Source organism: Dendropsophus ebraccatus, chromosome 13 (genome assembly GCF_027789765.1).
Source record: "Dendropsophus ebraccatus isolate aDenEbr1 chromosome 13, aDenEbr1.pat, whole genome shotgun sequence".
Taxonomy (NCBI): domain Eukaryota; kingdom Metazoa; phylum Chordata; class Amphibia; order Anura; family Hylidae; genus Dendropsophus; species Dendropsophus ebraccatus.
The window spans coordinates 59,735,903-59,748,110 of record NC_091466.1 but is presented as its reverse complement, the minus strand read 5'-3'; the positions used below and the strand labels follow the sequence as shown (position 1 = coordinate 59,748,110).

General features: G+C 39.6%; 1 protein-coding gene across 6 annotated transcripts in view; it reads right to left on the bottom strand.

The window, feature by feature from the left end:
- RYR3 (ryanodine receptor 3) overlaps positions 1 to 12,208 on the bottom strand; it is a 474,528-nt gene that overhangs the window by 243,266 nt on the left and 219,054 nt on the right. For all 6 annotated transcript variants that reach the window (XM_069950600.1, XM_069950599.1, XM_069950601.1 and 3 more), the window contains 8 exons: positions 11,464 to 11,680; positions 10,493 to 10,597; positions 8,844 to 8,947; positions 7,516 to 7,599; positions 4,959 to 5,118; positions 3,677 to 3,824; positions 2,426 to 2,631; positions 1,079 to 1,253 (listed from right to left, as the gene is read on the bottom strand). In XM_069950600.1, coding sequence (XP_069806701.1) covers positions 1,079 to 1,253; positions 2,426 to 2,631; positions 3,677 to 3,824; positions 4,959 to 5,118; positions 7,516 to 7,599; positions 8,844 to 8,947; positions 10,493 to 10,597; positions 11,464 to 11,680 — 1,199 coding nt within the window. The remainder of the gene's footprint in view (positions 1 to 1,078; positions 1,254 to 2,425; positions 2,632 to 3,676; positions 3,825 to 4,958; positions 5,119 to 7,515; positions 7,600 to 8,843; positions 8,948 to 10,492; positions 10,598 to 11,463; positions 11,681 to 12,208) is intronic.

The window sequence follows — 12,208 nt, the reverse complement described above, 5'->3', positions numbered from 1 at the left end:
CATATACCCCAGTGTAAAAGGAAATAAATGCTGGAGCACTAAACTGAATGCATCCATCGTATGGTGCCGCTGGTGTTTGTTTTCAGTCCATATCGTGTTTCAGGTCCTGGAAAGCTGAGTGTATATATATATATGTACAGATAACTGCTATTTAGGAAAGCATAGTGCAATACATTATGTTTAGTAAATTATATATGACTGCCATTTTTTTATTAATTATTAAAGGCATTAGAGGGATTTTAAAGGGGTACTACAGCGGGGGGGGGGCACTTTTGTGCTTGGACCGGCATTGCGGCGCTCCGATGCACGTGACGTCACAGGTCTGCTCAGCCACTCAGTTAAGGAGGCAAGATCTGAGCATACTTGAAACGGATCCCGCCTCCTTCACCGAGTGGCTGAGCGGACCTGAGACGTCATGGAGCCGCTGGAGCCGGGGGGGGTGAGTGGACGTCTTTTCCCTCGGCGACCTCATTCCCAGTCCCAGCGCAAAAGTGCCCCCACGCTGGAGTACCCCTTTAAGGCAACTAGTCACATTAAAAGGGGTTTCCACTTTTTTTTTTTAATTCCTTTAATAAATTTGCCTTGCCAAGCCCCTCTAAAATTTAATTGGCTTCTATTGCCAATTCAGTCTAATTTTGGGGTTCCCTGGGCCAGTGACGTGATGCAATGATATCACTCTAGCATTATATTTGACATATCTCTAGTCCTCTATTATTAATAGAATTTACTCTTTACTGCTCTGGCCTTCTACCTTGCTTACCGCTTACTCGGCTCTCACTGGCACCTCCATAGGAATGAATAGAGCTGCGGGTCTCATACCATACCCATGGCTCTATTGCTAACACAGGAGATGTAGCCGATACAGAGATGGCCGAGGGGCTTCAGAGGTCAGACCCCCCATAATCTCTTACTTGTTTATTTTTTCTTGGAATTGCCTTTTAATAGTAATACAGTATTTGGTATGGACAACTTTCTCACAGATTACATGACCTACTCCATGTCATGATAGTATTTATTGACCCTGCATGAAACATGTGAATGCCCCCCAAAATTTTCAAGTGTTTCATCTCTTACTTACCATTCTCAATTTCAAAGTCAGCAAACGCCAGCTCAGACCCTTGATTTGTGATGAGAAGTTCTCCATTTAAAGTGAAAATCATTGATTTATCATCCATGTTAATCATGGATCCCACCACATCTCCGGGCTGCCAATTTCGACCAAAGTAGGAGCTACCCATGTTCCAACACTGGGCCTGTTAATAGAATAAGAGTACTTGTCTTTAAGATGATATCATGTACAGTATATGTATATGACATGTTCTAATATGTTGAATAAAAATTACAAAGAAAATCCACTGAAAAATTTTAAATTAACTATATAGTAAAAAACAAAAAACAAAAACTGAAATAATGGAGCTAACCAAAGCATGTTTTGGTACGTCCCTTTCCTGTTGTAGCAGCAAAAGTGACAACAGGAACAGCAGCCGGATTGGCTTTTGGCTTTGCTTCTTATAATCAAGTGACTAGTGTCTTGGCACAAGCTTATTGCCTCCTACTCTTCACTGAAATTGGGAATTGTAATAGTTAGCTGACAGCTACAGTATGCTGTTTATAGGGAGCTTAGCGGAAAAGGTTGGAAAGACAAGGTGACTCAGGGTGCGTTTACACAGACAGATTTATCTGACAGATTTTTGAAGCCAAAGCCAGGAATGGATTTCAGAAGATGAGTAATCTCAGTCTTTCCTTTATGTCCCATTCCGTTTATAGTCTGGTCCTGGCTTTGGCTTCAAAAATCTGTCAGATAAATCTCTCTGTGTAAACGCACCATAACTGTATGGAGTAAAAGATGTATTCCGGGAAAAATTCACCTTTTCCCTCCCTATCCATAGAATAGGGGAAAAGTAGGAGATCGCGAGGGGTTCGACCTCTGTACCCACCGCCAATCTCTATTCATTCCTGTGGAGCTGACAGAAAGAGTTGAGTACAGCACTCTTCCAGCATGCTTGGCTGTTTCCATAGATCCATAGGAATAAATAGTAGAATAATACAGTCATGCGCCGTACCATATTTATAACAGAGCCGGTAAAGAGGTCGGACCCCCGTGACCTCCTATTTTTCCCCTATCCTGTGGATAGGGGGAAAAGTGAATTTTTCCTGGACAACCTCTTTAAGGTCAAGCTGTACTAACATGACTTCACTTGTATAATGCATCTATACCATCTATGTCATGACATTGTGTATGCTTATTATTGCCTCAAATAGTTAATAATTCTTGATCAAGATTTTTTTTTTCTCAGATTTTTTAAAACACCTGATTTCTTATATAATAAAAAAGAGACCTCAGTATTCTCAGCTATAGGAGCATATACCTTAAAGACAATGCCATGACGTCTTGCACAATGTACCCGAGTGTGAGTTCACTTACTCTGCTTCCTTCAAATACAAATGCCCGATCATCTGCTCCAAGTTCAATATCAGGTCTACAACTGGGCCTGGCCCAGCCTACACGCATATCGCCTCCGGTCACCACCTCAAACTCAAAATACCATTTTCCTGACTTCACGGCATAGGTCTGTTCCACCCTAAAGAAGCGAATCTTATCAATGCCGACTCTCTCCATCATTTGGTCAGCTGCAGGGGAGAAGATAAATAAAGAAAACATCAGCAACTATTTGAGAATGAAAACTGCACAGTGCCAAGTACCTGTGCAAAAGTAATCCGAATAACAATATATTGTGTTAAAAGCCAATGACCTATACTGGTGAAGGATTTTCTTACACAAATTACACAGAGTTTTCCCAGAAATGTTATTTATCACCTAGTCACAGGACAGATGATAAGTATCGGCCTGCCGGACGCCCAATGGATCTTCACAATAGGGGTGTTATGCCCTTCATGCTCAACTTAGACTCCATTAAGTTGCAGAGTGAGGAAGAATTTAAAGGGTTTATCCAGGATTAGAAAAAACACAGCTACTTCTTTGCAAAAACAGCACCACCCCTGTCCTCAGGTTGTGTGTGTGTGTGGGATTACACTTCAGCTCCATTCACTTCAATGAAACCGAGCTGTAAAACCACACACTAAAGATGTGACATCCGTGACGTCTGTAAAAAAAACGAGGACAAATCTAAGTTTTTTGGGGTTTTTTTCAACATTTTTGCGAATGTGGATATGGATGCAATTACGTACTATATTTCACGGATCATGGAGTAAAAATAGTGGACCTGAAAAATCACTGAACGCATGAATGAGGCCTAACTAAGGACAAAAGCAGTGCTGATTCCATGTTTTTTGTAAGTCTAGATAACATGCCGCTCCACTCAAAGTGTGTGGCACTGACAGAAACGGCCGAACTCTGACTGCAGGATCGGGATACACAAAGAGGGATATTTATCAAGGCTGGCGTACACATACGCCAGTCTTAGACAAAGCCATGCCCCCATTTCCCTGCAGGATTTACTTAGAGGCGCAAAAATTTACACTTGCTCCGGAGGCCTGTTTCTAGGTGTAAACTTTTAAACTTACATAACTGAGGTGTGGAAGGAAGTACAGTCCTTTACACCCAAGAAATAAATAAGATGGAAAATATAACTGCATGAAAATGAAGGTTTTATAAACCTCCCCCAAAACCCCCAAAATTCAAGGTAATTTTTGCTTCGCTATTTTCTATACTCACTGATTTCTTGGTCTGGTGGCTCAATGTTATAGCCATATCCAATAAATGTTCTGACAGCTTCACGTAAACTGTCTCTATTAGATTTCTTAGTCCGTTCATCAAGTAAAGCATATGGCACCAGGCGAGGGTTTCGCTTGTTCTTCAGATCCTATACAAGTAAGACACAAGGTTTAGAAACATTTAGAATTTATGAAAACTCCCATAAGGGCCTGTGCTTACAACTTCTATGCAATTTCTCCTTTAAAAGTCAATGAGAATCAAAAACATAATATACCTTAGCCCTCCTTATAATTAGAAATATAGGGTATAAGTTAAGTAAGTTAAGTTAAGTAAAAACTACTAGTATACTATACTATATACTATACATTATTTTATGGATGTGTGATTGATTTTACCACTTCTGTGTATAGGAGAGAGGTCTATGTTTAAGTAAAACTATTTAGTCAAGGGTAAATATATTAAGGTGTTCAATTCAGAAAGACGAGCTAATAGTACACAATTCGAAGTTGAAAAATGAAAAACGACCACAATATGTTTTCAGATAACATTGTATTGTAGGAAAGAAAATTTTTGAACCAGGTTTAAAGGGGTATTCCACTCAAATATAACTTTTGATATGTTCCTGCCCATGGTGAGAAAACACTACCTTCCATACTTGTTATTGCCTATTTAGTCTCCTTCCCTGAGTTCTGAGCTGCTGCTTTCTGCTGAAAACACAACAAACTGTGCGTGAGCCTCTCTCTCTGTCTCCCCCTCCTCCCCCCTCCCTACTGAGACAGCTGATGTAAACAAGTTCCTGGCAGTCTGTATCTGTAACATTGTAGCTTCTTTGTAATGTTTGGAGGGTTAATCACAGTGAGTTCATCAGTAACTTGACCTCAGAATAACTCTTCCAGTATTACAAAGAAGCTACAATGTTGCAGATAAAGGCCTGTCAGTTTAAATCAGCTGTCTCAGAAGGAAGGGGAAGGAGGCAGAGACACAGGGTAAAGCTCACACACAGATTTTTGTGTTTTCAGCAGGAAGCATCAGCTGGAATAAATTATTAGTCTCACACCAAGGGCAGCAACATATCTAAAGTTATGTTTGAGTGGAATACTGCTTTAATATGTTTCTATATATATATATTATATATATATAGTATACAAATAAAAATTCCCGGCACTCACCACGAGTGGTGAGTGCCGGGAATTTCTAACTATACCTTTAGATTTACCTGCCATGAGTACAACTCACCCATGGAATGCCGTCTATATATATACAAGCATAAGAAAATGCCCACCTGTTGAATGCCATAGGTCCATCCTTGTTTGATTCTATCCTTTGCCCAGACGTTGTGTGCGTTCTCGGCAAGTTTATCAACTAGAACTTCTTGGGCTGGTAAGAGCTTTACATCAGAGAGGTCCAAAGGGGCAGGTTTGTAGCCATTGGACATCATATAGCTGTAACAAGTCAATGCATGTTTTTCAATTAGCAGAGCTGGAACTCCTAGCTGAGTGTGGCGAACATTAATCTGGCGACTGTCCCTTTATGTGTAAGGGAAGGAGAATTCCCGCCGTGCTTCTTAATTAATTAAAAAGTGACTGTTCCCAACAGGGGAGCTCAGGCATCAAAATGTTATCGGCTGAATTTAAATTGCGTTTTTAGATTCTAAAAATAGGAAAATTTGCCCAGAGAAGCTGTAGTCATTACTACCGCCTAACCAATCCAAACCATGATATTACTAAAAGGCGAAAAGATAATGAATGAAACCATTTCACATAGTACAAAGTGATTAATAACCATCAAGGAGCAGAGTTAAAAACTTCTCTCCAGAGATATCCGCTTACAAGGAAGGAGGTGTCAGAAAATAACATATTGGTTTTATCAAGCTTTTGTGTTAAAAATATATTTTTTTTAATTTTGGTGTTTTTTATTTTTCATATCACTGTATATAAAGGACGATAAAATCTTGCAGTAGCACATAATCGCTGTCACCGCCTGTTCTAGGTAGTCATCAAATTATCATCATACAATGAAGGGTGACACCTATATATAGATAATATAGTATCCACCTTTCACAATAGGTGATAGTCATAGAGCATCCTATTCCCCTCCCTGCATAATGTATGGATAGAAAACTACACCATAGCGTTATATTAGTCAGTTCACAGGCCCCTGTGGTACATGTGGCTGCTGTCAAGCATATCTCTAAATGCTAACAGCAGCCCAGGTAAGATGACTGCCCCCATAATTATTTACCCACCCCCACCCCTCCAAAATATTTAAAAAAAATTACAATAGTATAAAAAACAGAGAAGAAGAAATGTGTATGTATAAATATATATATATATATATATATATATATATATATATATATATTTTTTTTTTATACAACACATTCCCTTTAAGCGTACGTTCACAGAAATTAGTTCATCTGTGCCACCAAATACCTAATTTAAACACGTACTATAAACACTGCAGTCCGGTCTAAATCAACCAGTATAAATATTAACTGTAGTGTACGTATTCACCAGCAGATGGAGACATCTACATCGGAATTATCACATGAACTTCGTGCATCTAAAACCATATATATCACAGACTTATTTTTAATACACATATAACACATATTATATATATATATATATATATATATATATATATATATATATATATATATGTGTGTATGTATCAGATATTTTTCCTATAAGCTCACACTTCACTTTTTCTTCCTTAAAATCGCTCCAATCTATAGAGATCCATGCAGGCACAATGCCACGCCTTCTAGAAAGAGGTCACCGTGAAGTAGTGGGTGCATATATTTTGATCAAAATGTGTTCTAAGACCTAGCGCTCTCTAATATTATACTTGGCGGCAAAAGATGACTCTAGAAAGTGCCTCCAGAATGAGGCTGGGTTCACACTACATATATTTCAGTCAGTATTGTGGTCCTCATATTGCAACCAAAACCAGGAGTGGATTGAAAACACAGAAAGGATCTGTTCACACAATGTTGAAATTGAGTGGATGGCCGCCATTTAAAGGACAACTCTGGCGAAATTTTTTTTTGGCTTATTTAACACACATTACAAAGTTATATAACTTTGTAATGTGGTTAAATACCCGGTCTGGCCCCCTTCCCCCACTTTCCGACCCCCGACCCCCCACCCCGGAAGTTAAAGAATATATACACTACCTATTACGGTCGTCACGGTCCTCTTCTCTGGTGTCGAGTGATGTCAGAGCTGGGGGGCGGTCCGGGTCTTCTTCCTCTTCGGCGTCTTCATTGAGAGTGAATGGGAGAGAAAAGGCTGCTGGTGCACATGCGCACCAGCAGCCTTTTCATTGGCTGGAGCGCATCACATGGCTTCCAGCTTGCTCAGCCCTGATTGGCTGAGCCTGCTGGAAGCCATGTGATGCGCTCCAGCCAATGAAAAGGCTGCCGGTGCGCAAGCGCGCTGGAAGCCTTTTCTCTCTCATGGACCCGGTAGCAAGAAACATCGCTGGACAGCGGACGCAGGTGACGGTGAGGCGGACGGCGGGCGAATGGAGTGGCGATCGTCACCGGAGGGATGGTGAGCATGGTGTCTGTGTGTCTGTGTTTTTTTGGGGGGGGGTCCCGCCGGAGTTGTCCTTTAATGGCAAATATTTGCTGTTATTTTAGAACAACGGCTGTTATATTGAAATAATGGCCGTTATTTACTGTTATATGGGGGCCATCCACTCAATTTCAACATTGTGTGAACAGATCCTTTCTGTGTTTTTAATCCACTCCTCGTTTTGGTTGCAATATGAGGACCACAATACTGACTGAAATATACGTAGTGTGAACCCAGCCTTACAGTATATATACTTACTTTTTGGGGAGCTTAACTTTTTTTAGATTTTCTTCCGCTGTTTGATTTGAATGAACAATGAGACATCCGAGAGCCAGCAATGTCCTATGTGAACAAAATACAATAATCAAATTGCATCCCATAAAAGTAATTATTATATTTATATACTAAAAGGAACAAAATTCGACTGACATAAACTGTATAATTTTTCTTCTGGATAAAAATTTGTAAGAAGGTAAAGTTTACTTGTCATGGCAGGGAACTAACTTTAGTTAATATGGTTGGTACTTGGTTAAAGGCAATATCCAGGACAAAGCTACTTTATTCCTAAAACAGCACCACTCTTCTCCTCAGTTTGTGTTTGTTATTGCAGCTCACTTCTATTGGACACCTCTAAGTTTGTTTGAGCCAGTATACCTTTTTATGTTATTGCACAGGTAAAGTATGCAAACAAAATGAAATTGTGATCAATGACTGATGTATGTCACTGTAAGGCAACAGGGTGATAGGCTGTTGTATAGAAAAATGCAAATGCAACCTACTGACCTTCCTGACAGTATTTAGAGCACAAACAATAAGCTTACAAAATTAAAGGGGTATTCCACTTAAACATAACTTTTCATGTGTTGCTGCCAATGGTGAGACTAACAATTCCTTGCATTCTTCTTCTTAACTAGTCAGTCTCTTTCCCCTATTTCTGAGCTGAGGACACAAAAAACTGTGTGTGAGTTTTTCTCTCCGTCTCCCTTTTCCACCTCCCTCTCTTCTGAGATGGCTGATGTAAACAAGTCCCTATTTGCAACTTTGTAATACTGGGAAGATTAATCAATCCCAGTTGTTTACATCAGCCATCTCGGAAGGGAGGGAGGAGGAGAGAAAAGCTCACACATAGTTTTATTTTTTTGTCTTTTCAGCAAAACGCAGCAGCTCAGAACTTGGGGAAGGAGACCGAATAGATACTAACAACTATGGAAAGAATTGTTAGTCTCACCATGGACAGTAACATATGAAAAGTTATGTTTGGGTGGAAAACAATAGGTTGCAATATCAAGTACTAGTATACAGGTAAACCTATATACTGGTACATGATATTGCAACTTATTGTTTTAAAGGGGTATTCCACTAAAACATAACGCTTTATTTTTATTTTTTTTTGCTTATATTCATTTTTTAAATTTAAGCCCAAAATAGCCTTTTAGACTATCACTGTGCCATCCAAAAGCCGTTGCCCTTTAGTCTGTACGTGTTTGCTCTGATAGATATTGAAGTCAGTGCAGCTAGAGTTGGTTTTTGTTACTGCAGATAACTGAGAAAACTCTCCACATGTGTGATAAATAGCTCGGACTTACTTTAAAGTCTCAGTGGACATTTGCAGGTTATAGTTCTTTTCTGTTTCGGGAAGCTTGGAAAATTCTACTAAGCAAGGATGTTGACGTTTGTTATCATCTCGCACCTAAAACGAGAACAATAAAGTCACATAGCTGAGATTTATCATCCCGGTGAATCTGTTCTTGTATCTATCTGAGCGATGTTATTAGGTTACGCTAACTCCATGCTTCTTTTAATAAATTGGTAAGAAAGTACGATGCCTGATAATGGACAATTTCTGTTTCTTTATCGGTTTCCAGAGATAGAAAAAACAACTAATAAAATAATCTGTATACTTACCTATAGACTTCATTTTGTGAAGTTTCTTTTACATCTCTGTTTAGAGGACATGCTGTCCCAGCCAATCACAGCCTGCCGTAGTGACGTCAACTATGTCTGACACATCACTACAGTGGCCTGTAATTTGCCGGACTGCTCACGTGACACATTATCCCATAGTATATCCCATAGTATATCCCATAGTTATTGTTTTAGAAATTTTTGCAACATTTTTATGACCATAGACCATGGGTCTCCAAACTGCGGCCCTCCAGCTGTTGCGAAACTACAACTCCCATCATGCCTGGACAGCTAAAGTTTTGGATTTGGCTGTCCACGCATGATGGGAAATGTAGTTTGCAACAGCTGGAGGGCCGCAGTTTGGAGACCCATGCCATAGACCATTTGTCTACATTTACCTGTAAATGTTTCAAGACAAAAAAACAATGGGAAAGTTTATTCACTATTACGGGACACATCAAGTCTCTAAAGGGTGGAGATCAGAATTAATTTTAGGGTCTGATCTGGGGTTATTTTGGAATCGGATATGAGGTCGAAATTAACTTTGGGCTCTGGTTTGGGACCTAGAACAGTTTCTTGGTGGGTGACTGCGTCTAAGTTAATTTTGAGATTTGGAAACAGAATTTTTTGGGGGGGTCTGAATTTATTTAGCATTTATCTGGTTATTTGTAGTCTAGTCTGGAACTGAATTTATTTGGAGGTCTGGCATGAAGGGGTCCTGATTCATTATTAGGGTATGTTTTGAACACAGAAAGGCTATGTTCACACACTGTTGAATGGCGTCATTTAATTGCAGTTATGTGAAAACAACGGCCATTGTTTTGACTTAGCGATTGTTATTTGCCGTTAAATGACAGCCATCCCCTCAATTTCAACAGTGTGAACATACAGTAGCCTTTCTGTGTTTTCAATCCGCTTCTGGTTTTGGTTGCAAAATACTGGGCAAAAATGCTGTGTGTGAACATAGCCTTAGGGTGCTAACACACACGACCGATGTGCAGCAGATCAGCATCAGATTTGATGCTGTGTTCAGTTATTTAGATCAAATCAGCTACGTATCTGCAGCAGAAAATCCACTGCGATACAGTGTGTGTGTGTGAAGCTAACCTAGTATTTTAATAGGTCAATGGATCTGCCATAACTTTCATTAAATAAAAATTCCTCAGAGTTCCTGATATTCCAACAATTCATCTAGAAACACTTTTTTCCTGTTTATTTCATGATGGAATTTAGTATATACAATATAACCTGATAGAGGAAAATAAGTCATCATACTGAATGTGAATGTAATATCCTGTAACTAATTCTATAAATTAGAATGAGTTTGTACCTTGCCGTAGATCCATCCGAGTTCAATTTTGTTCATGCCCCAAAGTTCATGGATGTTTTCTGCTAATTTGTCTCGGATCTTTTCAAGATGGGGAGGTAAAACAATCTATAAAATGGAGCAGATGTATATTCTTAGCATGTATATAGGGTGATGTTTAATTCATATACCGCATACAACCTATGTATAAGCATAAAAAAAATCCAAAATGGTCATCAGTGTTAGTCCATAGAGTGCTCCAAGGGAGAAACGAATGAAGTTCTACCATCGTTGGGGAACTGCAATGTTCAGGAGTCATATTGTTGATGTAAATAACTATCAAGCTGTTGTGCCTCTCTAAGTCTTTTGTTTTACTACAAACAATGTGCTTAACATCTCAGCGGTGTGCATATGTTAGTGCAACACATTGACTCTATTACCATGAATACAGTACAACCTAACTGAATGGCAATGTATTTATGGTGCATATAACCTAAAGAAAGGGGTATGTCCAAACTACGAAATCCTGGCGGATCACCCGCCGCACATTCCACATCTGCCCCCACTCACGCGCATCTCCCCTGATCCCATAGGCTTCATTCTATTGTTTGGCAGATTCCGATGTCCGTCTGAAGAATCAGCGGGTTCATTCTTTGGGTGGACGGGGAATCTGCCAAACCATAGTATGAAGCCTATGGGAACGGGGGCAAGTAGGGGCGAGCTGCGGAATGCGCGGCGGGTGATCCGCCGGGATTCCGTAGTGTGGACATACCCTAATAGAGTATTACTTCCAATGGATCAGGAGGTTTTATTTATGCCGGCTCCAAAGTAAAAGGCTATTGTATGAAGATGCACAGATATGGGTAGCCCTATAAAATAACAGCAGCATTGAGATATAGACCCCAAGCTCACAGGTCATATCAACTTGTCTGTCTATGTATATTCACACAAGTATTCCTTTAAGTGAAATAGCTGGAAAGTATAAGAAGTTGTACCTGGCTGGTATCAATGGGACAAGGGATGAATGAAGCTTGGGATAGAAAGTGTGTTGTACCCAACAAATCCCGAACTCCTTCACAATCTCTTTTGTACTCTTTTACTGGCTCCACTCTCATCTTCTCCTTAGGTAACAGGGCCTCATAGCATGGAGCATAGCCAGCTGGGGGTAAGAACTTGAATTCACCATGGCGACCACCAAGAAGAAATCGGACCCTAGAAGATAGTGAGCCATTGTGTAAGTAATATGTACAAGATAGAAGATAGTAAGAGGATAGTAATTAATTTTGTACGTTAGGCTGGGTTCACACTGTAGTCCGTTTATTGGATCCATTTTGAAATAGTTACTTTTAATGGACAGAAAAATGTCGCCAACCATGTTTTTGTGTATGCAAAAAAAAACAACATTTTTTCATCTGTTTTTTTTTTCTTTTCTATTAAACTGACATGTTAAACAGACTACAAAAACACAGTGTGAACCGGGCCTAACATGTAACACCATATTCCACTTTAGTTCCCATATATATTTTAGTTCCATACATATTTTCCTATATACAGAGAGATGACCTTCTAAAACTGCGTAGACTATGGTAGCTGAGTTTTATAATTTTATGTACATACTTTAAATGAGCCATTTATATGGATTTAAAACCTGTCGTCACATAGGTCATGTCAAAGAAGGGGTAAGAAGGTGTGTCTGTGTCTGGACCCACACACACTGGTACAATGGATGGCCTGTGGTGA